Genomic DNA, 25,861 nt, shown 5'->3' with positions numbered 1-25,861 from the left:
CAGAAATGTTCTGTCCCTTTCTGTGGTTCTTCCCTCTCTTCTGAATGAAAGTTATCTATCTTGGCTTCCTTCATCCCCAATTATCTTTGTCCCATTACACAGTTTCTTGTCCTCCACTGCCTACTCAAAACCTTCTACATCCCACTCTGTCCATCCATCTCTGCACTTCCCTACTGAAACTCAATCAAAAGTTATTGGGTCCTTCCAAGGTCCCCTCCTTTCTCTAGTCATCTCTGCTTTTGCTTAGATAATCTTAAACTATAATTTAGTACCTGAATACGGACAAATGCTGATGTGCTCTTCGAGGGTATCCCCTTGTCGCTGGCTTTCACGGTAAAGAAGTATTCAGGTCTCTCAGTTCGGTGTAGCACTGTAGCTGTGCGCAGTTCTCCTGAGACTGGGTTAATGTTGAAACGTTCTGCCCAGGACCCTAATAAGAAACAGGAATAAATTACATCATGAGTACATCCATTCCATAGCTGAGATATGAGGAAAATACATATTTAAGATAGATCTTTGTGACCACAAGTAAATCCAAGACAGCATCTTCCATTACAGTGTCTAGATCCCATGTTATGAGCATGAGTATATACAACTTTCCAAATGTTGCTTTTTACCATGTCTAGACGTGTTTAATGTTTTACTTACCTGAGGGCTTTGATTACCTATCCTCAATGATCCTAGTTTAAAGTCATCTGTGGTAGGTTAGCCAGTCTATACTGGAAGACACTTTCATGACACATTTTTGTAAAATTTGGGCAATAAACAAATTTATGCTGCCAGCATCTGCCTCTTCCCTTTACTATGGCTGCATCTCTAATGTAACTTCCTGTTTCATCAGAAGCTCAGGCAGCCGGATGGGAGTAACCAGCGAGGTAATTAAATTTGCTGATGCCACAAAGTTATTCAAAGTTGTCAACTCGCGAGAGGATTGTGAAAAATTAAAAGAGGACCTTACGAGACTGGGCGACTAGTCGGCTAAATGGCAGATGATGTTTAATGTGAACAAGTGCAAGGTGATGCATGTGGGAAAAAAGAACCCGGATTATAGCTACGTCATGTAAGGTTCCACGTTAGGAGTTACGGACCAAGAAAGGGATCTGGGTGTCGTCGTTGATAATACACTGAAACCTTCCGCTCAGTGTGCTGCTGCGGCTAGGAAAGCGAATAGAATGTTGGGTATTATTAGGAAAGGTAAGGAAAACAGGTGTGAGGATGTTATAATGCCGTTGTATCGCTCCATGGTGCGACCGCACCTTGAGTATAGTGTTCAATTCTGGTCAGCCCATCTCAAGAAAGATGTAGTAGAATTCGAAAAGGTGCAGCGAAGGGCGACTAAAATGATAGCGGGCATACGATGACTTCCCTATGAAGAAAGAATAAAGAGGCTAGGGCTTTTCAGCTTGGAGAAGAGACGGCTGAGGGGACACATGATAGAGGCATATAAAATAATGAGTGGAGTGGAACAGGTGGATGTGAAGCGTCTGTTCACGCTTTCCAAAAATATTAGGACTAGGGGGCATACGATGAAACTACAGTGTAGTAAATTTAAAACAAATAGGAGAAAAGTTTTCTTCACCCAACGCATAATTAAACTCTGGAATTCGTTGCCGGAGAACTTAGTGAAGGCGGTTAGCTTGGCAGAGTTTATAAAGGGGTTGGACGGTTTCCTAAAGGACAAGTCCATAGACAGCTACTAAATGGACTTGGGAAAAATCCACAATTTCGAGGAATAACTTGTATAAAATGTTTGTACGTTTGGGTAGCTTGCCAGGTGCCCTTGACCTGGATTGGCCACTGTCGGAGACAGGATGCTGGGCTCGATGGACCTTTGGTCTTTTCCCAGTATGGCATTACTTATGTACTTATGTCTAGGAATCACTGCTGCTGCCGGGTTTGATGATGAAACAGGTAAATGCCGCGAACGGGCTGGAGGTTGGAAGGGGGAGAATTCTTGGCCCGGGAGGGGGAGGCATTTTGGCATGGGGTGGGGAGCGGCATCTCGGCCCGGAGGGGGGTGGCATCTTAGCTCTGTCTCAGGCGGCATCTTGCCTTGGGCTGGCACTGACCACACAATATTCGAGGTGCGGTAGCACCATGGAGAGATACAAAGGCATTATAATGTTCTCACTTTTGTTTTCCATTCCATTCCTAATTATACCTAACATTCTATTTGCTTTCTTATCTGCCACCGTCTGTGCGGCAAGTTTTTCTTCATATTCCCTTTTAGCCTTCTTTATAAACTCTTTGCTTATGTTGCTTCTTATTTTCTTCATTTGGATCCTTTTTCCATTCTTTAAAGGATGTTCTTTTGGCTCTATTAGCCTCTTTCACTTTACCTGTTACCCCATCTTGGCCACATTTACTGCGAGTGCAGGAGCAAAACTTTTTACCGCCCTGCAGGAATGGTAAAAAGTTTTGCTCACGTGGTAAAAAAAACCCCAAAACAACCTGAAATTACCGCAGGTCAGGCGTCTCCTCCTTCCCCCTTCCTTCTTACCTTCCTTCTCCGCCATCCTCCACAGGCCTGCTCCAGGGCCTTCCCTCCTCTGCCGACACCTGCCTTCTGATGTAACTTCCTGTTTCGTGAAACAGAAAGTTAAAGCAGAAGGCAGAAACTGAAGGAGGGAAGGCCCCAGAGCAGGCATTTGGGGGTTCTTTGCGGCAAAAAGAATGCCAGAGCCGCGCATGGGAAGGTGGGCAGTGCTGGACCTGTGAAGGGGAAAGGGGCAGTGCTGGACCCATGAGAGGGGAGGGGGCAGTGCTGCAGGGAGGGCTGAAACTGAGGGAGAGAGTGCTTGAACTGGGATGGGCAGTGCTGAAGGGGGGAGCGCTGGAGGGAGGGCTTGAGTTGAAGGGGACAGAGGCAGAGCTGGAGGGAGGGCTGGAACTAAGTGAAGGGCAGCGCTGAAGGGAGGGAGGACTGGAGCTGAAGGGAAAAGAAACAACACTGAAGGAAGGGAGGGCAGGCTAGAGCTGAAGGGATCAGGGGCTAGAGCTGAAGGGATCAGGGGCAGTGCTGAAGGGGAGGGAAGGAAGGGGGAGGGTGAGATGATGCATGCTGAAGGTATACAGATACATAGGGGTCAATGCCAGACATGGGAGGGTTTATATGGACACAGGGGGATGATGCTAGACATGGAGAATAGGAACATAGAAGGGAGATGCTGGACTTGGGGGGCCTGGCAAAGTCTCTCAGCGGCCCTGGGTGTGGGTTCTTGGAGTTTTGGTTTAATATATGTTTATCATTTTTGGTCAGCTATTATGTATTTTGGCTCAAAACTTCAAAGTTTTAGTCCTGGACGTCTTTGCTTTGTTCCATTATGGCTCAAAGACGTCCAAGTCTTAGGAACACCCAAATCCCGCCTCGAACACGCCCCTGATACGCCCCCTTGAGATTTGGACGCCCTTCTGATGGACTTCGGAAAAAGACGTCCAAAATTGGGTTTCAATTATACCGATTTGGCCGTTTCTGTGAGATGGACGTCCAAATTTTTGGACGTCCATCTCTTTCAAAAATGAGCCTGACAGTAACGTAGTAGATGACGCATATTTACACCCTGTAGTACATACTGCGATAAATGGCCTGCACTAATACATTTCCAGCAGGGAATAATGATTTCCTCCCTCAGGTGGGCAGAATATAAGCCCTTGCAAATAAATAAATACCACCTGCATAAAACAAACTTTTCCTTCTCATCCCTCCTCCATATCGCTCACAAAGATTTTGAACAGAAGCATTTCCAGGGCCAGGCACTGAGGCATTCCACTGATACCATCTGTTTCCTTGTTGTGAACTTCATTCACCACTGCCCTTTGTTGTCTCTAACACACGTCACATTCTGTGGTTACGTGTCTTTTATTTCTGTAAACACATCTGCCACTTATCATACATGGTCTGCCCTGCTATAAAATATCACAGCCCTTCCTGTGCCAGCCCCGACCCCACATGTCTACCTGTCAGAGAGTAGGAAACAGTTCCATTCTCGCCCTCGTCCGGATCCTTGGCCTGCAGGCTGCTTATAAACGTGCCTGAAGATTTGCCCTCCAGTACCTGCAAAAGAAAAGAAGATCATTAGGGCTGTGACAGTACAGGTGTTCGGAGATCCATATGGACAAAGCTGTGCTATGCATGCTTCTCTGACAGAACTCATCCTCCAGGCTCCGAAAAGTCCCATCTCTGACAAACGGAAAATACCTCTGCATTGTATTCATTGGCATAGCCTGCTCACACTCACTCTCCCACCCTCCCTCATTCATCTGTACTGCAGTGAATGAATCTAACGGGGACAATCACTTTCTGTCACACAGAGACTCCTTACTTACTGGAAGCCTGGGCATCCAAAATGCAAAGTGATGCACATTGGGAAGAATAATTCAAATCATAGATGCCAGGGTCCATGTCAGGAGTCAGCACTCAAGAAAAAGATCTAGGTGTCATTGTAGACAATACGCTGAAATCTTCTGCCCAGTGTGCAGCAGCAGCCAAAAAAAGCAAAAAGGATGCTAGGAATTATTAGGAAGGGATGCCTCTGTATCGCTCCGTGATGCGACCTCACCTTGAGTACTGCATTTAATTTTGGTCACTGTATCTGCAGATTTTCAAAATCACCTTCCCCAAGATTTACTAAAATGACAGTATACCAGTTCCTTCTCTTCCCCATACCCTCCTTTCTTTCTCTTCCCCATCACCAGATGATGTTTCTCCCCTCCTCTGTTTTTTCCCTCACCTGTACAGAGAATTCTTTTCCTGCAATGGCATGAAGAAAGACGGGGTGATTGTCATTCTCATCCAGTACAGTGATATAGAGGGTGCCGGTGGTGCTTCGAGGTGGAGTACCACCATCTTGCACAACAACCAGAAGCTGGAAACTGGACTGCCGCTCACGGTCAAGACTTCTTCGCATACTCAGCTCACCTACAAAGAAAATCAAAGCATCATAGAATCCTCTTCTAGAAGACTTCAATTCATTAATTGCAATCTACTTTGTAGTAAACCAAATACACCAGTTAACAGAAAAGATGTTCTGAGATATTCATATTTGCCTCCTTATTAAGACCTTACATAAACCATGAACTTTATTGTCACTACACCCTTGTTTTTTAAAATAAACATTTAAAGATAGCATACACAAGGGGAAGCTATTTAAAACAAGTGCTCAGTCCCTTTGATGTATTTGTCACTCCTGAGAAAGATCAAGGTGTTCTTTACGTGGGGGGGCATTTTAGATACTGCGTCTAAGTCGGATTTTGGACGTTTTGGGCTAAACATACTAAATCTGAATAGGAAATATACCCATTTTTGAAAAAAAAGAAAAACATCTATCTTTATTTTTCAAAAATACTGCTTTGAACAAGGTTTTGTGCTTTGTGCATTCATCTTATTAGGCCATTTTTAAAAAAAATCCTGCACGTTAAAAATGCACAAAATCAAGTAATTGGAATGTAGGAGGGGCCAGCATTTTTAGTAGATTGGTCTCCCAGACATCCCAGGAGGGCACTGCTGTGGACGTCATATAAATGCTCCCAGGTACACATCTCATGGTTGCTCCCTTATCTTTGTCACAGCCCCGACTCCCGCCTGACACACCTTTTTGTCTTTGTGGATCCCACAGTGTTTTGCGGATGTTGGTCAGGTTTTCCAGACTACCAGTGCAGCTGCCTCTGGAATCTTGTGGCACTGTTCAGAGTCCGCATGCTTGTGGGTGCTGGGTCGCATGCCAAGTGTGCGGGAGTTCCGGGGCACCTGCGGTGACCCGCTTTCGGCCTACCCTTCATCGGGGCCTTCGCCTGAGGTCTTCTTGTTGCTGTCTTGGCCTGTCTCCCTCGTGTGGAAGTTCCAGCCTTGCCTTGTCTTGATGTTCCAGCTTTGTCTCTAAGTTTCTGACAAGCTCCAGCCCTGTCCTGTTCCAGCCAAGCTGACCCACAGGCTGTTCACAAATAAAATACAGCTGCTTGGAAAACACAGCTCACTGCTTGTGAGCTTTATTCTCTGTGCTGCACTAACCAGACAGGGAAAACTGCACTGTTCCTTCAGGTTTTCATGTTAAGCCCCTGACGCAGCCCTTGAGAGGGTGAAACAAGGCCATATTGGGCAGTTGAAGGAAAGCTGTATGTTGATTTTTATGTATCTGCGCTGAATACATTTTGTTTTCTATCAACATGTGGGTTTGCTTTTTTTTTCTGCTGAAACTATTTGACTTGCAGGATTAACTTGCAATTGAAGGAGTTTATTAAGCCCATGGACCTCAAATTTTCCAGACCTTTTTTTTACTACATATGTTTCTACATCTGTCATTTATGCAGTGAAATGGCTTGCAAGAAACTGTATATTGAAAAATGATGCATAAATTCAGGGAATGTATTGCATAAGCAATTTATCAACACCGCTGTTCTCATTCCTCCTTAATTATGAAGTTTTACAGCTTCCATTTGAGAAATCAACATGTAAATTGGACAGAAATTTTGTGGCAACAATATTATGGGCCATCATGATCACATGGAGGAGTGGCCTAGTGGTTAGAGTGGTGGACTTTGGTCCTGGGGAACTGAGTTGGATTCCCACTTCAGGCACAGGCAGCTCCTTGTGACTCTGGGCAAGTCACTTAACCCTCCATTGCCTCATGTAAGCCGCATTGAGCCTGCCATGAGTGGGAAAGTGTGGGGTACAAATGTAACAAAAAGAAAATAGATACTATTGGAGATTCTACATGGAATGTTGCTATTCCACTAGCAACATTCCATGTAGAAGGCTGCGCAGGCTTCTGTTTCTGTGAGTCTGACGTCCTGCACGTGCAGGACGTCAGACTCACAGAAGCAGAAGCCTGTGCGGCCACATTGGTGATCTGCAAGGGCCGACTTCGCTAGTGGAATAGCAACATTCCATGTAGAATCTCAAATAGTAGCAACAGTGGAGGAGTGGCCTAGTGGTTAGGGTGGTGGACTTTGGTCCTGAGGAACTGAGTTGGATTCCCACTTCAGGCACAGGCAGCTCCTTGTGACTCTGGGCAAGTCACTTAACCCTCCATTGCCGCATTGAGCCTGCCATGAGTGGGAAAGCACGGGGTACAAATGTAATAAAAAAATAAACATGATCCAGCTTTAGCATCAAAAGCTCTGAATGATATTTTTTTGTAATTACATTTTATAAAGATAATATGCTGCAGTTGCTCTTCATAACAATAGATTATGGACATGAATGATTACGTCTACGAGCTGTGGCAATAGTAATCATAAGGATTTTACGGTACTTATTTATTTAAAAAACCCTTTTGTCTTCTTACCACTAAGTGGCTTATGAACGTTATCACATAGATAATTCAATTAAGAAGAAAACATACAACCATACAAAACATTACAAAACAAAACAAAACATAATGCATATCAAAAAGATTTAATATCAATACTATCTTCTTCCCCAATGACAATTTCCAAACACCAGCTGTCATTCCCCAAAAAATCAGTTACCTTGTAGGAAAGGCCTGCAGAAGAAAATACATCTTAAGAATGTTCTTAAACTGTTGTAAAGTTGAACAGAATCTAAAGTGCCCTGGAAGTTTGTTCCATAGTAACTGTCCTAACTGTAGAAATCATTGTGGTGACGAAACTGGGATATGTACTAAGTCAAATCTCAGTGGATGAAAGTTTTACGTGTCATGTTACAATTAAAAAGTTAGGGCGGGGGGGGGGGGGGGGGTCACGTGGTGGCAGCTGCTTGAGCGGGATGCTTGTAAGCTCAACTCTGCTCCCTCAGGTACAAAAACCCCTTATTCACATACCCCCGCGATAGAATAGATCCCTTTTTATCTTCTGATTTTAACTGGTTGAAGAGGGATTCGTTCTGGATTGAAAGCAGAGGTTTAAAGTGTCAACAGTGCCTGCTATGCTGATTCAATCGACACGTCTCAGCAGGGAACAGGCTGTGAGCAGCACGCATAAGATGGCAGCAAACATTTCCAAGGACGCTGTCCAGGTTTTCATGTGCCACTTGTCTCAACTCCTGGACGATCAGTTGGCTAAACTGCATACTGCAATGGAAGAATTAAAGGATTCTGTGGCTGGACAGGCTGCCCACATACAGCAAGCAGAAGAGAGAATCTCCGCCCAGGAGAACCGAGTAGCCATGCTGAAGGACAGACTGGGCGCGTCGGAAACACAGTGCAGGCAGCTGTCGGAAAGGGTGGAAGATCAGGACAATCATGGGCGGTGCAATAACTTGTGAATTTATGAACCCTACTACCCAACACATATCTAGGAGACAACGACAATGACCTAGACTACTTCTCCCACCAAAATTCCCTATGCTGCTTATCCTGTAACCCATCCCCCTCCCGCCTCCTCCACCCCTCTTCCAATGTTCACCTACCCTTGCTCATACCTCTCCTATTCCCTTCACCCCTGTCCTTCTCTACCTACCTATCTCTTTTGTTATTCTGCTATACTTAACTTTTAGTTTCTTTATCAATATTCTATAATCCTTATTACTATGTAAGCCACATTGAACCTGCTTTGAGTGGGAAAGCGTGGGGTACAAATGTAATAATAAATACATAAATAAAATAAATAAATAAATAGGCCTCCCGGAGAGTGTAAAGGATGTGGATTTGGTGGAGACTGCTGAGCGTTGGCTACCGGAGGCAGTTGGGCTTCCCCAAGCCATAGGCCTGGTGCATGTGGAGAGGGCGCATCGGGTGGGGAGCAAGAGGGTGACGTAACCCAACAAAGTCCGGTCTTTGTCCACTATCTGAATTATGCCATTAAAGCCTGATTACTGGATTCGTACAAGTGTAGCCGTATAAACTGTTTCCAAGATGACTCAATTCGGGTTATCTGAGCAACGGAAGGCTCTGGCACCTTTCTGTTCGCAGTTGTACACTATGGACATCAAATTTGCATTCCAATACCCAGCACGTGTGCGACTGGTTCACAACAACCGTACCTTGGTGCTTACTACAACTGCAGAGCTTCACTTATTTCTGGACCAGTTGCCACCTTCCTAGATTTGTTGATCAACGAGATGCCATTGAGCGATTGAAAGATTCGGACCTGATTAGTTCCCTGTTTGAGGCTTACTGTTCCTATAGGGAATAGAGTTGGGCTCTTTTTGCTGCTGTAACAGAGTGTGGTAAATCAACAACTGCTAACAAAAATCCCAGGGGGGAGACAACTCAAATGCACCATACAAAAAGTCAATCCCAAAAATATCAAAGAAAGCAGTATAAAGAGAGATCAAATAATAAATCTTTATTTGTAAAAAGGTTCAATAGAGAGTTTGGTATAGACTGCACCTGCAGCCGAGCATAACTTCAGTGAGTCAGGCCACAAAAGTGGAGTGCAGGAGTGGCCTAGCGGATAGAGCACCGGTCTTGCAATCCAGTCCAAGGGGTGGCCGGTTCAAATCCCACTGCTGCTCCTTGTGATCTTGGGCAAGTCACTTAACCCTCCTTTGCCTCAGGTACAAACTTAGATTGTGAGCCCTCCTGGGACAGAGAAATATCCAGTGTACCTGAATGTAACTCACCTTCAGCTACTGCTGAAAAAGGTGTGAGCAAAATCCAAATAATAAATAAAAGAAAGCTCTATACGTCATGAAATACTATCCATATAGAACCCCCAATTTTTTTAGTGCTTTAACCCAATGTGCAAAACAAAATATGATAGTAAATAAATTCTCAACAGGCATCATATACCACCAGGATCCACATATAGTGAAGGAATAAAAATTCCCTAAGATCTAAATATAGTCTTTGAACTTTCAACTTCTTTAACAAAAATCAACAATGAGCACTGGAGGTTAAGAAACAAACAGGAACAACACTTATCTGAACTTGCAACTCTCTCACTCTTTCACTGTGAGTTCCAAACGTCCAACTTCTTTAACAAAAATGAACAAGGAGCACAACCTGTGTGTGGAACTTCCCCTTCAGTCTAATATTCACTTTCTCTCCTCTTGGACTACTTCGTTGCAACTCCTGTAAGTTAGACCAGTTCCTCATATCTTATTCAATAGACAATATAATTTGATTCAGTTTAGCCACCCATCTATTTATTCCAATTGGCTCTGCATTTCCCTCCTTCACTACCTATTATGACGCTTCATTGTGTTGTACAAATACCATTGGCATCATATCTATGTTATTTGAATTTTCTAATGAGTGCCTGTTATTTTATTTGTATTGTGAACACATCATATCACTTGTACATGATTTGAATTTTCTTCCATTATATCATTCATTTTATGATCACATTTATATTTCTTTATGTGAATGTTACACGGTGCTGTTAAATGTTTATTTTTCTTATACTGTTTGTTCTGTCCCCATTTGCATGGAGGTAGGGAATTGGGTCGTGCCCTGGACTATAAATCCCTGTAATCCTGTTGTTCTCTATGATAGGCTCTTTCAGAGCTTATGTCCAGCTCCCTGTGTCTTCTGGGACTCTTTCTATTGGCTTGCGTTGTTCTCTGTGCATGCTGGGTAAGTTGCCCCCCCCCTCCTTCTCTCCCCATCAGGTCTGTTAAGAGTTAGTCTGCAGCATATCTCCTTTGTAAACAAACTGTCTATGCTGTATTTTGCTGTATGACCCGCTTCAAGCTACTGTAACGCTATCAAGATTTTACCACTGTAAAAGTATAAACAGCATCTCTACTCAGCATGTTGTTGAATTACTCCTAGCTTCTCTCTTACATGGAGAGAGAGCTGGTGGAGAACAGACTCTTAGTTTGCAAGGCAAAAACTCTTGTCCAGCACATGTGAATTGTAAGTTATTTTTCCTTGTTTGATTACTGCATTAAAGAAGGTTTTGGTTCAAGAGTTCTGAGCCTGTTCTATACTCTGGTTTAAGCTGCATGCCAATCACCGAGAGAGAGGGCAGAATACTGTTTCATGTAAGTCCTATTATCAGGATTAAATTTGCCATTTCAAAGCTTACCTCATTGATTGTACTGTTGTTTATATTTGGTCATTTTTACCATTGTTATACTGTTAACAAAATTGTAAGTTTTATGTTAAACTGTACCTGCTGTACACTTCCTTGGGTGAATTTCTTCATAAAGGCGGGCAATAAATTCCAATAAGTACATAAATAATAACATTCCATGTAGAACCCTCAGGGGGACCCTCAGGGGGAGGAATGCTGGCTTCGGCCTAACCCCTGGTAAGCCTTTCCTCAGCTGAGAGGTGCCCAGCTCTACCACTGGCTGCCTTTCAGGTGCTGTGGAGGACTTGCAGCTCATCTGCATATCCTTACAGCCTTCTCCAGGGTGACATCCAGGTCCACTCCGATCCACTCAGGGCCTCCGCTCTAGGTGCCCAGCGCTCCCACCAGGTGCTGTGGAGGACTTGCAGCCCTTCTGCATTTCCTCACAGCTGTATCCGGGGTGACTCCAGTTCCACCCTGATCTTCCCAGGGCCCTCGCTCCAAGTGCACATAGTTTCGAGGTGCTCTTTGGCTAGGATCAGGTGACCCTCAGGGGGAGGAATGCTGGCTTCGGCCTAACCCCTGGTATGCCTTTCCTCAGCTGATAGGTGCCCAGCTCTACCACCAGCTGCCTTTCAGGTGCTGTGGAGGACTTGCAGCTCATCTGCATATCCTTACAGCCTTCTCCGGGGTGACACCCAGGTCCACTCCGATCCACTCAGGGCCTCCGCTCTAGGTGCCCAGCGCTCCCACCAGGTGCTGTGGAGGACTTGCAGCCCTTCTGCATTTCCTCACAGCTGTATCCGGGGTGACTCCAGTTCCACCCCGAGCTTCCAAGGGTCCTCGCTCCCAGTGCACAGAGTTTCAAGGTGCTTTTTGGCTAGGATCAGGCGACCCTCAGGGGGAAGAATGCTGGCTTCGGCCTAACCCCTGGTAAGCCTTTCCTCAGCTGAGAGGTGCCCAGCTCTACCACCGGCTGCCTTTCAGGTGCTGTGGAGGACTTGCAGCTCATCTGCATATCCTTACAGTCTTCTCCAGGGTGACACCCAGGTCCACTCCGATCCACTCAGGGCCTCCGCTCTAGGTGCCGCACGCCAGGGCATTTTTCTCTTTACATCTTATCTTCTTCCCAGTTGCTAAAGTACCTCAGTCATTTATGGCCCCTATTCACATTCTCTTCCTAGCCATGACCCTTCCTAATCTTTTCCCTCACCCCCTACCTCTCTCCGCTACAGGAACTCACTGCCCATCCATCGACTTCATCACCTCACCTTCTCTCCTACCCTCTTCCTCCCTCTTGGCTTTTAATCTCCATCTCTTTCTTCCCTCCATTTTGCCTTCCCCATTCCACCTAAATACCTCTCGCCTTTGACGCCTTCGTGGCCACACCTCTCCTACTCTCCTCCGCTCTCTTTTACTCCTTCTCTTATTCTCAGCCGGTGACATCAATCCCAATCCTGGCCCCCCTCACCAACTATTATCCAAACTCTACAGATCTCACCGCAACCTCTCTAACCTCATCTCTATTTCTCTACTCCCCTCCTCTTGCGCCCTATGAAATGCCCGCTCTATCTGTAACAAACTCCCCTATATCCAGGACCTCTTTATCTCGCGTCACCTCCATCTGCTCGCCATAACAGAAACCTGGCTCTGCCCTGATGACTCTGCTTCAGTCGCAGCCCTGTGCCATGGTGGTTATCTATTTTCACATACTCCTCATCCTGCTGGTCGTGGGGGCGGTGTTGGACTACTTCTCTCTCCCTCCTCCAGATTTCAACCCCTTCTTCCACCTCAATCTCACTATTTTTCCTCCTTTTGAAGTCCACTCTATCCGCCTTTTCTCTCCTCTGCCTCTTCAAATAGCAGTCATTTATCGTCCCCCTGATAAGTCCCTTTCATCCTTTCTCAGTGACTTTGATGCCTGGCTTGCCTTCTTCCATGATCCTTCCTCCCCCTCTCTCATCCTTGGTGACTTTAATATTCCTGCTAATGATCCTTCCAACTCTTATATTTCCAAATTACTCGCTTTAACGTCCTCCTTTAATCTCCACCTTTGCTCCACCTCCCCCACTCATCAAAATGGTCACTGTCTTGATCTCATCTTCTCCTCCAACTGTTCACCCTCTAGTTTCCTTGCCTCTGATCTTCCCCTCTCTGATCACCATCTTATAACTTTCACACTTAAATCTCCTCCCTCCCAGTCCCGTCCTATCTTATCTAATTTATCTAGGAATCTTCACGATATTGACCCTTCATCTCTATCCTCCCATGTTTCAAACCTCCTCTCTTCTGTGGCACCATCCACGTCTGTCAACGAGGCTGTTTCTTCTTACAACAATACTCTATCCTCTGCCTTAGACACTCTTGCACCTTTGATGACTCGCCCTGTAAGGCGTACAAAACCCCAACCTTGGCTGACTTCTAATATCCGCTACCTACGTTCCTGTACCCGCTCCGCCGAACGCCTCTGGCGGAAATCTCGGGCCCTTGCTGATTTCTTACACTTTAAGTTCATGCTGCTCCTTCCAATCTGCTCTTTTAAGTGCCAAACAGGATTATTATATCCAACTGACCAACTCTCTTGGCTCTAAACCTCGACTTCTCTTCACCACATTGAACTCTCTCCTCAAGGTGCCCCCTCCCCCAACTCCCCCTTCATTATCTCCTCAGACCCTTGCTGAATTCTTTCACGACAAGGTTCAAAAGATAAACCTTGCATTCTCTATCTCACCACCTCTCCCTCCACTAGTCCGTTCTCCTCTCTCTCCTTCCCCTCATTTCCTTTCCTCCTTTCCTGAAGTTACTATAGAGGAAACTACACTTCTGCTTTCTTCCTCAAAATGTACCACCTGTTCCTCTGATCCCATTCCCACCCACCTTCTTAATGCCATCTCTCCTGCTCTTATTCCTTTTATCTGTCACATTCTCAACCTCTCACTTTCCACTGCGACTGTCCCTGCTGCCTTTATGTTTCAACTGTTTTATTATGAAAGAAATCAACACATCCACAGCTTGTTGACATTATATAACTAATACAAACATTTTCCATTCCTCAATTATCCTACAACAACACAATAAAACAATATTTGTCTTAAACAATGGTGGTATGTTGTCTTTCTTCATTTTTTATCACCTTTAACCATTAATTCTCTTTTCTTATTCCCTCCCCCCCCCCTCCCCCCCCCCCCCCCCCCCTTTTTCCCCCCCCCCCCCCTTTCTTCTTCTTAGTCTCCTCTGCAACCCTCTGCAATTTCTATTCATTCTGGTATCTTTTTGAATTCATTCATAAAGTATTAATGATCAAACTCCTGCCCTGTTGCGACATCTGTTCCAAATAACATCCCCATATTCTAAGAAATTGCTTTTTTCTTTTGTCATTTCCTTTAGCCTCTTTTGCTTCCCATACCAATAATTGGTGTACTTGGTTCCGCCAATGCCAGAAATTTGGCGGGTTATGCGCCGTCCAGTGTTGCATAATACATTTCCTAGCTATCAGACACAATTTGCGTCGTAACAACATTTTATCCGCATTTAAGTTCGGCCGTGTCTCTTTCGTGTCCAATATTAGTTGTAGCGGATTCATTGCCACTCTGCTACATAACACTCCTGCAAGATAAGTAGTTATTTGTCTCCAATATCTTTGTATAAATACACAGGTCCACATCGCATGATATATGGAGTTCTCAACACTATTACATTTTAAACATAGAGCTGTTTCAATTCTCCCTGATTTATACAGTTGAATCTGAGTAAAATATGCCCTATGTATCATTCTAAATGCGCATTCTCTATAATCCATTCCTCCAATTAAATTTGGAATGCTTTTTATTTGTGCTACTATATCCCATGATTGCAGTTCTTTTCCTATATCCTTTTCCCATTTCTGTCTTAACAAAGTCATGTCCTTCTCAGGAGCTAAGCTCCACACTTTCTGATACAGTTGCGATATAGTAGGGGCATTTTCTGTAATTTCCTCAAGAAATTGAGAATTTTGTTACCTATCCTAAGTTTAAGTGTTTCTTTATTCAGCTTTTGTATATAATGTTGGAGTTGATAATATGCGTAAGTATCATGCCAACTCACTTCTTCCTGGTTTAGCAGCTGCGGCAATGGTTTGATATCCCCATTGGTTCCTAACACATCTGTCAAAGTTGTCACACCCAATTTTTCCCATTCATTAAAAGTGTTATTCTCCATTCCTGGTTTAAAATTTGGATTCCCTCTAATACTTAATAGCTCCGTTATCCTTGGGTCTCCCCCTAATAAGGTGCTTATAAATTTCCACACCTCCCTCACAGGTTTAAGTAGAGTGTTGTGTCTAAATTCATGGGGAATTTCAATATGTCGCATATGTAATAAAGTAACAAAATGATATGGACTGAACAATGCATCTTCTATCTCTAATGGTGTGTGGTCATCTGTTTGGACTAATCTATCCCTCACTAGTCGCATTAAACATGCCATATTATAATATTTAATATTAGGGATTCCCAGCCCCCCATGCTTCCATCCTCCCAGCATGTATTTTTGTTGTATTTTAGCTTTTTTTTTGGCCCAACAAAATCGAAACATTATTCGGTACAAACTTCTGATATCTTTCTGCAATAAAGCTATAGGTAAAATCTGCAAAATATATAACCATCTCGGCAATATCACCATTTTAATTAAATTGATTCTCCCTACCATCGAAAGTGTTAACATGCCCCATGAGTCCAGTTGTTGCTTAGTTTGTTCCAGTAATTTCTCAATGTTTAATTGATATAGCTCTTTTGGTGTAGCTGGTAGTTGTATACCTAAGTATCGAAAGGATTTATGTGCTCGTTTCAATGGAAATTCTCTCCCCCACAATTTATGTATGTCCACATTAATCTGTAACGCTTCTGACTTATCAATATTCAGTTTGAATCCCGAATAGTCTCCATATTCTTTAAAAATTTGCAATAGATTCGCTAAAGTATCTTTCGGTTTCGTAATTATCATTAACAAGTCATCCGCAAACGCGGCTATCTTAAATTCTTGTCTTTTGATTTTTACCCCTTTAATTGCTGCGCATTCATGTATATCTCTTATTAATGGATCTAGTTGAAGCGCAAAGAGTAAGGGTGATAAGGGACAACCTTGTCTGGTGCCTCTACTAATCTGAATTTCCTCCGTAACATTTCCATTCACCAACACCTGTGCCCTTGGTTTATGATATAGTGCTCTAATCGCCTGCACAAAAGTGCCATTAAACCCATATTTTTCTAGCACCGAGTACAGAAAGGGCCATTCCACTCTGTCAAATGCCTTTTCTGCATCAAAACTTATCATCAAAGCTTGCTCTTTGGAATGACCTAGGCTTTCTAGGGCGGCCAAGATATTCCGCAAATTTTTTGTAGTTGATCTCCCTTGAACAAATCCGACTTGTGCTGGATGTATAATTTGAGGTAATATCCCCCCTAATCTTTTGGCCAGTATTTTTGCAAACAATTTTGCTTCTTGATTTATTAGGGATATGGGTCTATAAGATGTAACCAACTGCTCATCCCGTTGGGGTTTAGGAAATACCACTATCCTAGCTAGATTCATATTATCTGATAATGTGCCCTTCTCTATCCATTCATTAAATACCTCAGTCAGAGTGGGTACAATCGAATCCCCCATCAACTTATAAAATTCCGCTTTATATCCGTCTGGACCTGATGCTTTCCCTAATTTACTCTGTTTAATTGCCCAACCAACCTCTTCCATGCTGATTATAGCATTGAGCCTCTGTCTGTCTTCATTTTGCAGTTCCGGAATTTGACTACCCTCCATATAAGATTCCCCTTGTAATTCATCTTGATCTGATCTCTTATAAAGCTCCTGGTAAAATTTTTGAAAAGCTTGTCTGATTTCTTTATTGGAATGAAGGAGAGTTCCATTCTTATTTCTCAAGGTTGTTATATTTCGGGAAGCAAACTTAGGTGCTATAAGCCGTGCTAGATATTTGCCCCCCTTGTTCCCATGCTTATAGAGCTGGAAACGATAATAGGCCTGAGATTTCACCTCTCTCTCATGTATTTTAGCATTTAAAGTGGCTTGTATAGCCAAGATCTCTTGTCTAATGCTATTATTGGGCTTCAGACCATACTGTCGGTTTAGCTTACCTAATAATTGTTCAAGCCTTATTATTTCTCTATCTCTCATTCGCTTATATTGCACTACATAGCTTATTATTTCACCTCTTAGCACAGCCTTCGCCGCTTCCCAATAAGTACTGGTCTCAGTAACAGATCCCTCATTGAAATGTTTAAACTCTGCCCATTTGTCTTGTATATGCTCCCTAAATCTTGTATCCTTCATTAAATATGTGGGAAACGTCCAACTTTTCAAAATGTCTTCACCTTCTCCTCCCTTCCATGTCATTGCGACCACCGAGTGATCTGATATGACACAGGGATCTATGTGTGCCTCAGTAATATCTGTTAATACATTGCGAGATACAAGCAAATAGTCAATTCTGGATGATGTCCCATGTGCTCTAGACTGATGTGTATATTCTTTATTCAATGGATGCAACGTACGCCAGACATCTATTATATCTAGCATTTTACACAGATCTGGTAGACCTCTAGTATCTATTTTCCTCGCTTCTTTTGGTGGATGTGTTCTATCCATAATCGGATCCCAAGTCATATTAAAGTCTCCTCCCAGTATTAGGGGCAGATTCCCCAACTGAGTAATTTGTGCTAACAATTTCTTATAGAATTTTAAATCCAATACATTAGGGGCATATATGCTTCCCAAGATTATATTTTCATTATTAATATTTACTATACTGAATATGAATCTACCCTCCGGATCTGAAATCGTTTTACCTATTTTATATGTTAGCCCTTTCCGAAAGAGTATGGCTACTCCCCCTTTCCGACCCACTGCCGCAGCTGCTATACACTCCACTACCCACCATTTAGTCAATTTAGCATGTTCTACTTGTGATAGATGTGTTTCTTGGAGCATTACAATATCTGCTTTTATACGATTGAGATGCCGCAAAATTTTTGATCTCTTAATGGGGGAGTGTATTCCCCCCACATTCCAGGATATTACCTTAATTGATCATCCCTTATATATTGATGACCCATCATCTGATCCGCTTGTATCTCTAAGAGTAGCCAGCCCAGCCTCCAGCCACTCCTGTTCTGATACCATATTCTCGGTGTCACTAATATATGATTCTGAGGGTTACATTGAATTGTTCTTCTCCTCCTCCCTTCTTTATATTGCAGTCTCTTAGTTAATTGCACCTTTAACTCCCCCCTCCCCCCATCCCCCCCCATTAACCCTCTCCTTCCCATAGGAAGCAGGTCATTAACGACGCTTCTCCTCTCATTATCTGTATCCGTCCCTTCTTTCCACATGTTTCTTATACTGAGATATTACATATTTGAGCGGTCATATCACTCTCCCAACATTCTATCTCTCATCATATTGTTGTAATTTTTTTTTTTTTTTTCATTCTCTATTGTAGTGAGGCATTATCAATTATTTGTCTTATAACATTCCACTACTACCAAGATCTTTCAAATTAGTGCTCTAATATTTAACTAATTTCTGAGCACACCATGTTAACTTCCCAACTTCTTTAAATGCTAATAACAGAAGCATTAACTTACAACAATTGTATTATCTATTACATCATTCCCTCATGATATCCAGCATTCTTGTTAAACTTTCATATTCATGTTGTCCTTCATCTTACTTATATATTAATTGGCCCACCGCTTCTCTAGTAGACTCAATCATTTAGCAAAAGCAATTATGAATTGTCTTGTTTCAAGTCTCCAGCCTCTCTTCCATCTGCTGCACAAACAGTTTTGCTTCTTCCACCGTAGCAAATAATTTCGTGCCCGATGAATGAATGATTCTCAACTTCGCTGGGTATAATAGCGCGAACTTAATCTTCTTATTCACCAACATTGAACAAACCGGCGAAAACTTTTTTCTTTGCGCCGCTACCGCCGCTGAATAGTCTTGGAAACAAAGAACTTTGCGATTTCCACTGTATAGTTCTTTTCCATTGCGTAGCGCCTGCAAAATGGCATTCTTGTGATTGAAATTAAGAATTTTGCAAATGACTACACGTGGTCTTCCCTCCGTCCCGTTCTTCGGCCCTAGTCGGTGTGCTCCCTCAATTCTAAGCGGCCCCAACGCTTCCGGCAGTTCTAGTTCCGTTGTGAACCATGTTTCAAGATATTTGCTAAGTTCACGGTCTCCTTGTCCTTCAATCAATCCCACTATCCGTAGATTGTTCCTCCTCGACCTATTTTCTAGGTCTTCAAGTTTATCATCATAAGAGGTAATTATTTTTCTTAGTTGGGTGATCTCCGTTTCTAGGACACTGACTCGATCTTCGGTATCACTGGCCCTCTGCTGGTATTGCGCCATATCCGCTTGTATCTGATTTATACTGGTATTGAGAGTTTCCAATTTACTGTCCAGGGAATTCAATTTTTTATCCAGTATTACCTCTAGGGCTTGTGTGACTTCTCCCACAATTTCGGCGGCCCAGGCGGATCCCACCGCCGAAGTTCCCGGGCTCGCCGGCGCCGCCATTTTGTCTTCAGCGGTGCGAATCTTTTCTTTCCCTTTTCTTGTATTTTTTGTCGCCATTACCGGTTCTTTCTCCGCTCGTTATGTGCTCTATCGATTCTGCAAGTACTTTCTCTCAAATCTTAATGTTCAAGGCTCTTCTGCGGAAGTTATTTTGCCCCGATTTTTGAGGAGTAAGCAGGAGCGTTCTTCCTAGCGTCCTCTCCCGCTCATCGCGTCACGTGACCCCGTCCCTGCTGCCTTTAAACATGCTGTGGTCACACCTCTCCTTAAGAAGCCTTCATTCAACCCTACTTGTCCCCCTAATTACCGACCCATCTCCCTCCTTCCTTTTCTCTCCAAATTACTTGAGCATGCTGTTCACCGCCGCTGCCTTGATTTTCTCTCCTCACATGCTATTCTTGACCCACTACAATCTGGTTTTCGCCCTCTCCACTCAACCGAAACTGCGCTTACTAAAGTCTCCAATGACCTATTACTGGCTAAATCCAGAGGTCAATATTCCATCCTCATTCTTCTTGATCTTTCAGCTGCTTTTGACACTGTCGCTCACAGCATATTTCTCGATACCCTGTCCTCACTTGGATTCCAGGGCTCTGTCCTTTCCTGGTTCTCTTCCTACCTCTCCCTCCGCACCTTTAGTGTTCACTCTGGTGGATCCTCTTCTACTTCTATCCCTCTGCCTGTCAGCGTACCTCAGGGTTCTGTTCTTGGTCCCCTCCTCTTTTCTATCTACACTTCTTCCCTTGGTTCATTAATCTCATCCCATGGCTTTTCCTACCATCTCTATGCTGATGACTCCCAAATCTACCTTTCTACCCCTGATATCTCACCTTGCATCCAAACCAAAGTTTCAGCGTGCTTGTCTGACATTGCTGTCTGGATGTCTCAACGCCACCTGAAATTAAATATGACCAAAACTGAGCTTCTCATTTTTCCCCCCAAACCCACCTCCCCGCTCCCCCCATTTTCTATTTCTGTTGATGGCTCTCTCATTCTCCCTGTCTCCTCAGCTCAAAACCTTGGGGTCATCTTTGACTCTTCTCTCTCCTTCTCTGCTCATATCCAGAAGATTGCCAAGACCTGTTGTTTCCTTCTTTACAACATCCGTAAAATCTGCCCCTTTCTTTCTGAGCACTCTACCAAAACCATCATCCGTACCCTTGTCACCTCTCGTTTAGACTACTGCAATCTGCTTCTTGCTGGCCTCCCACTTAGTCACCTCTCCCCTCTCCAGTCGGTTCAAAACTCTGCTGCCCGTCTCGTCTTCCGCCAGGGTTGCTTTACTCATACTACCCCTCTCCTCAAGTCACTTCACTGGCTCCCTATCTGTTTTCGCATCCTATTCAAACTTTTTCTACTAACCTATAAATGTACTCACTCTGCTGCTCCCCAGTATCTCTCCACACTCGTCCTTCCCTACACCCCTTCCCGTGCACTCCGCTCCATGGATAAATCCTTCTTATCTGTTCCCTTCTCCACTACTGCCAACTCCAGACTTCGTGCCTTCTGTCTCGCTGCACCCTACGCCTGGAATAAACTTCCTGAGCCCCTACGTCTTGCCCCATCCTTGGCCACCTTTAAATCTAGACTGAAAGCCCACCTCTTTAACATTGCTTTTGACTCGTAACCACTCGCCTCCACCTACCCTCCTCTCTTCCTTCCCGTTCACATTAATTGATTTGATTACTTTATTTTTTGTCTATTAGATTGTAAGCTCTTTGAGCACGGACTGTCTTTCTTCTATGTTTGTGCAGCGCTGCGTACGCCTTGTAGTGCTATAGAAATGCTAAATAGTAGTAGTAGTAACTTGCTGCTGCTGTGATGGTCTGTTGCCTTAAAGTGACCAGTGAGACCTCTAGTGGTAATACCACAATATAAGCACTAGAGATCTCGGCAGCCATTTTGAGGTTGCTGATCAGAATAGTGAGAATAAGTGGGTATCAAGTCCTGTCCCACTAGACCCCAGAGACCCTTGGTAAACCTGAGGATAGGATCAGCCTTTACACAGGGATTGTTCCTATTTTGGATTAGCATTAGAATGAAAGGAAGAAGACCCTGAGAGGTGGATTTTAACCAGGGAGAGGGAAGGAAGTCAATATTACATGTTGTAGGCTTCATATTGGACAAAAACTCTGTAAGTGATTTGAGTTTTGGGAAGTTGAAGGAAGACCACTGAGGGGCATCTCAGGAAGATGGAACTGGATCAGCAATCCAAAAATACTAGGACTAGGGGGCACACAATGAAGCTACAAAGTAGTAAATTTAAAATGAATTGGAGAAAATATTTCTTCACTCAACCTATAATTAAATTCTGGAATTCATTGCCAGAGAATGTAGTAAAAGCAGTTAGCTTGGGGGGGGGGGGGGGGGGGTTAAAAAGGTTTGGATGGCTTTCTAAGGGAAAAAGCCACAGACCATTATTAAAATGGACCTGGGGAAAATCCACTGCTTATTTCTAGAATAATCAAAAATTAGAAAAATGGCACCACTCCAGCCTAATTTTATTGAAACATACACAACTAGATAATGGATGGAGCACAACCTGCTGTATGTACCATTATATAATTAAATGGGAGTGTCTCATACTGTCACTAAAGCACCATTGAAGTACTGTATCAAAGAATGCGCTTATGTGAGGTTTTTTAATCATAGACACCCTCCAACCTCCGATAGTGCACAATTTTGCTTAATCAGTGCCTAATATTTAATGTCCAAGTGGAAAAAAAAATTTTGTTGTTTTTTTAGCACTATCGGTATATATAAAGCTTAAAAATATAGGCAGGAAAACACACTTATCTTGATATTAGAGGTTCTGAAATCCTGTTGTGGTTTAAACATCCTACGTTTTCAATTCTCATTAATCATCATTCTGTTCTAGTCCCGGTATATGCCAAGTCCCGACAGGAGCCTGTTTCGCATTTCAATGCTTTGTCAAGGGACAACTTTACATATACTTTTTCCTTTGTCTTTTCCACACATGCCATCAGAGGTCCCACTCCTGCAACCTTCTTCTTCTGAATTCCTCTGGCATTATTCTCTGGAATAATGCCAAAGCAGCTGCCAGAGGAACTCTGCCCCAATATGGCAATACTTATGTAGGGTTGGGGAGTGAGGAGGGTCTGCTGGGAGGTGACCCATTTTTGACATTTTGACTGTCAGAGGAAGGGGGAAGGAGGCAGCAGGTAGTGGGTGGTTGCCCAAATGTAGGGGCTTTTGCCATGTGGAGACCAATGGGGGGTCACTGGGGCAGGGGGCTGACACTGGGGGGGGGGGGGGCAGAAGTCAAGATTTATATCTACCCCTACAAGCAGGCATTTAGACATGCCTTGGGGCAGATGTAAATTTCAACATGTATTTTTCAATACATGGATTTCCTCTGAAATGGGGCCCACCCAGAACTCTCTCTCTCCCTGGCTGTCCACACCCTCTTGATATGTGTACATACTTAGTTCCCCACGTATGAATGGCCTCTAAACAGCTTGGCCTCTCCACCATTCACATGAGCGGATGCTTCTGAAAAAGGGCTTAAATGTGAGGTACTCTGTTACTTGGGAAAGACCATTTTCCAGTTACATATCTAACCTGTGCAATCAAGACCCCTAGGAGCTGAGATCAGGTTTTGGCTATTTTGCTTTTCAAAAGGCCTGCAAAACCTGGCTATTGCAGGAAGCCTTTTCCTAATAATAGTCAAAACCATTTATCTGGGTAGCAGGAGACCAAAGCCATTCTTTGAAATTCAAAACATAAGTACATAAGTACATAAGTAGTGCCATACTGGGAAAGACCAAAGGTCCATCTAGCCCAGCATCCTGTCACCGACAGTGGCCAATCCAGGTCAAGGGCACCTGGCACGCTCCCCAAACGTAAAAACATTCCAGACAAGTTATACCTAGAAATGCGAAATTTTTCCAAGTCCATTTAATAGCGGTCTATGGACTTGTCCTTTAGGAATCTATCTAACCCCTTTTTAAACTCCGTCAAGCTAACCGCCCGTACCACGTTCTCCGGCAACGAATTCCAGAGTCTAATTACAAGTTGGGTGAAGAAAAATTTTCTCCGATTCGTTTTAAATTTACCACACATGCAAATTTACCACACATGCAAATCTCTCTCATGTATATTCATCACAGGTATCCTGAAAACCTGACTGGCTGTGGCCCTCGAGGACCAAATTCAGGGGCAGCTTGCAAAGAGGTATACTGGGTAACTAAGTACTTCAGAGTGGTTAAAGCAGGGCTTTTCAACCCCAGTCCACAATATGCACCCAGCCAATCAGGTTTTCAGGATACCCACAATGACCATTCGTGAGATAAATTTGCATGCTGCTACTTCCACTGTATGTAGATCTCTCTCATGCATTGTGGTTATCCTCTGTATTGCTCCATGGTGCAACCTCACCTTGAGTATTGCGTTCAGTTCTGGTTGCTGTATCTCAAAAAAAGATATAACGGAATTAGAAAAGGTTCAAAGAAGAGTTACCAAAATGATAAAGGTTATGGAACTGCTCCCATATGAGGAAAAGCTAAAGAGGTTAGGGTCTTCAGCTTGGAAAAGAGACAGCTGAGGGAGGATATGATTGAGGCCTACAAAATCCTGAATGGTGTGGAACAGGTAAAAGTGAATTGATTTTTCACTCTTTCAAAAAGTACAAAGACTAGGGGACACTCATTGAAATTACATGGAAATATGTTTTCACTCCGTTAAGCTCTGGAACTCATTGCCGGAGGATGTGGTAACTTTGGTTAGCATTTTTGGGTTTAAAAAAGGTTTGGACACATTCCTAGAGGAAAAGGCCATAGTCTGCTATTAAGACAGACATGGGGAAGCCAATGCTTGCCCTGGGATTGGTAGTATGGAATGCTGATACTATTTGGGGTTCTGAAACAAAAGTGTGTTCTAATCGAGCAAAAGTAGTGGAAACCATGCAAGACTACTCAAAAATCTTAAACATCAACAGGGAAAACTCTCTGAAATAAATCTAGCTTGGAGGCTTCATATAGCAATTCTATCGGCTATGAGATCTCCTATAGCCCAAAGCTATTCCAGATCTGTAGCACTTCAATCTTACTAATTATCTGTCTCCAATGCTATGGGGTCTTTTTTTATTATCCTATATAATAAAACTCACTCTCAACGTTCTGAGGATACTGACGTCAGTGTCACTTCCTTCGGGTTCGAAGGGTTCGTGGTGGTGAAGCCACCAAAATCACTGTCTCTGGGCCCCGCCCTCACGTCAAACGTTATGACGTTGATAGCGGAGCAATGGCGTCAGTGGCTTCACAACGAACAAGGACTCAGGAGATGAAGGTGGCGTGCGTTGACGAGGTGCGAAGCAATGGCGTCAGTGCCTTCACAACGACAAAGAGGTGGGTAGGGAAGGTGGGGGGTTGGGGAGGAAACCCTTGCTAGCGCCCGTTTCATTTGCTCCAGAAACGGGCCTTTTTTACTAGTTTTATTATAAACAATCTTTAAAGCAATTTTTAGCCTCTCTCTTTTTGACAGTTGCTGCTTGAGTGTTGCGGTTGTAGCGTCATCCAGCGACCTGGTTTGAAATCACCCCAGAAGCAGGTTCTGTGGAACCGAAATGCTTTTTTTTGTAGCGTTGGGAGCTTTGATTGCCATCAGCACTGTGCCAGCTTTGTGTCAGTTAAGTACTGGAGTTGCTGATTTTTACTTTTAAAATTGCTTTAAAGATTGTTTATAATAAAATAGTGAAAAAAGATATTATAGCATTGGAGACAGATTATTAATAAGATTGAAGTGCTACAGATCTGGAATAGCTTTGGGCTATAGGAGATCTCATAGCCGATAGAATTGCTATATGAAGCCTCCAAGCTATATGAAGCCCGCAACCTCGGAGTCATCTTCGACTCCTCTCTCTCCTTCTCTGCGCATATCCAGCAGATAGCCAAGTCCTGTCGCTTCTTTCTCTTTAACATCAGCAAAATTCGCCCTTTCCTCTCTGAGCACACCACCCGTACTCTCGTCCACGCTCTCATTACCTCTCGCCTTGACTACTGCAACCTACTCCTTACTGGCCTCCCACTTAGTCATCTATCCCCCCCTTCAATCTGTTCAGAACTCTGCTGCACGTCTTATATTCCGCCTGAACCGATATACTCATATCACCCCTCTTCTCAGGTCACTTCACTGGCTTCCAATCAGATACCGCATACAGTTCAAGCTTCTCCTTCTTACCTACAAATGCACTCAGTCTGCAGCCCCTCATTACCCCTTACGTTCCCGCCCGTAACCTCCGCTCACAGGACAAACCCCTCCTCTCAGTACCCTTCTCCACCACCGCCAACTCCAGGCTCCGCTCATTCTGCCTCGCCTCACCCTATGCTTGGAATCAACTTCCTGAGCT

At 43.7% G+C, this 25,861-nt stretch overlaps 1 protein-coding gene across 1 annotated transcript in view; it reads right to left on the bottom strand.

The window, feature by feature from the left end:
• Positions 1–25,861, bottom strand: part of DCHS1 (dachsous cadherin-related 1) — a 280,595-nt gene that overhangs the window by 61,246 nt on the left and 193,488 nt on the right. The window contains exons 7-9 of the mRNA XM_030199763.1: positions 4,731–4,918; positions 3,958–4,054; positions 273–430 (exon numbers count right to left, since the gene is read on the bottom strand). Of these exons, the coding sequence (XP_030055623.1) occupies positions 273–430; positions 3,958–4,054; positions 4,731–4,918 (443 nt within the window). The remainder of the gene's footprint in view (positions 1–272; positions 431–3,957; positions 4,055–4,730; positions 4,919–25,861) is intronic.

This window comes from Microcaecilia unicolor, chromosome 4 (genome assembly GCF_901765095.1).
Source record: "Microcaecilia unicolor chromosome 4, aMicUni1.1, whole genome shotgun sequence".
In the NCBI taxonomy this organism is placed as follows: Eukaryota; Metazoa; Chordata; class Amphibia; order Gymnophiona; family Siphonopidae; genus Microcaecilia; species Microcaecilia unicolor.
Note: the sequence above shows the minus strand (reverse complement) of the source record. Positions and strands in the feature narration are given on the sequence as shown.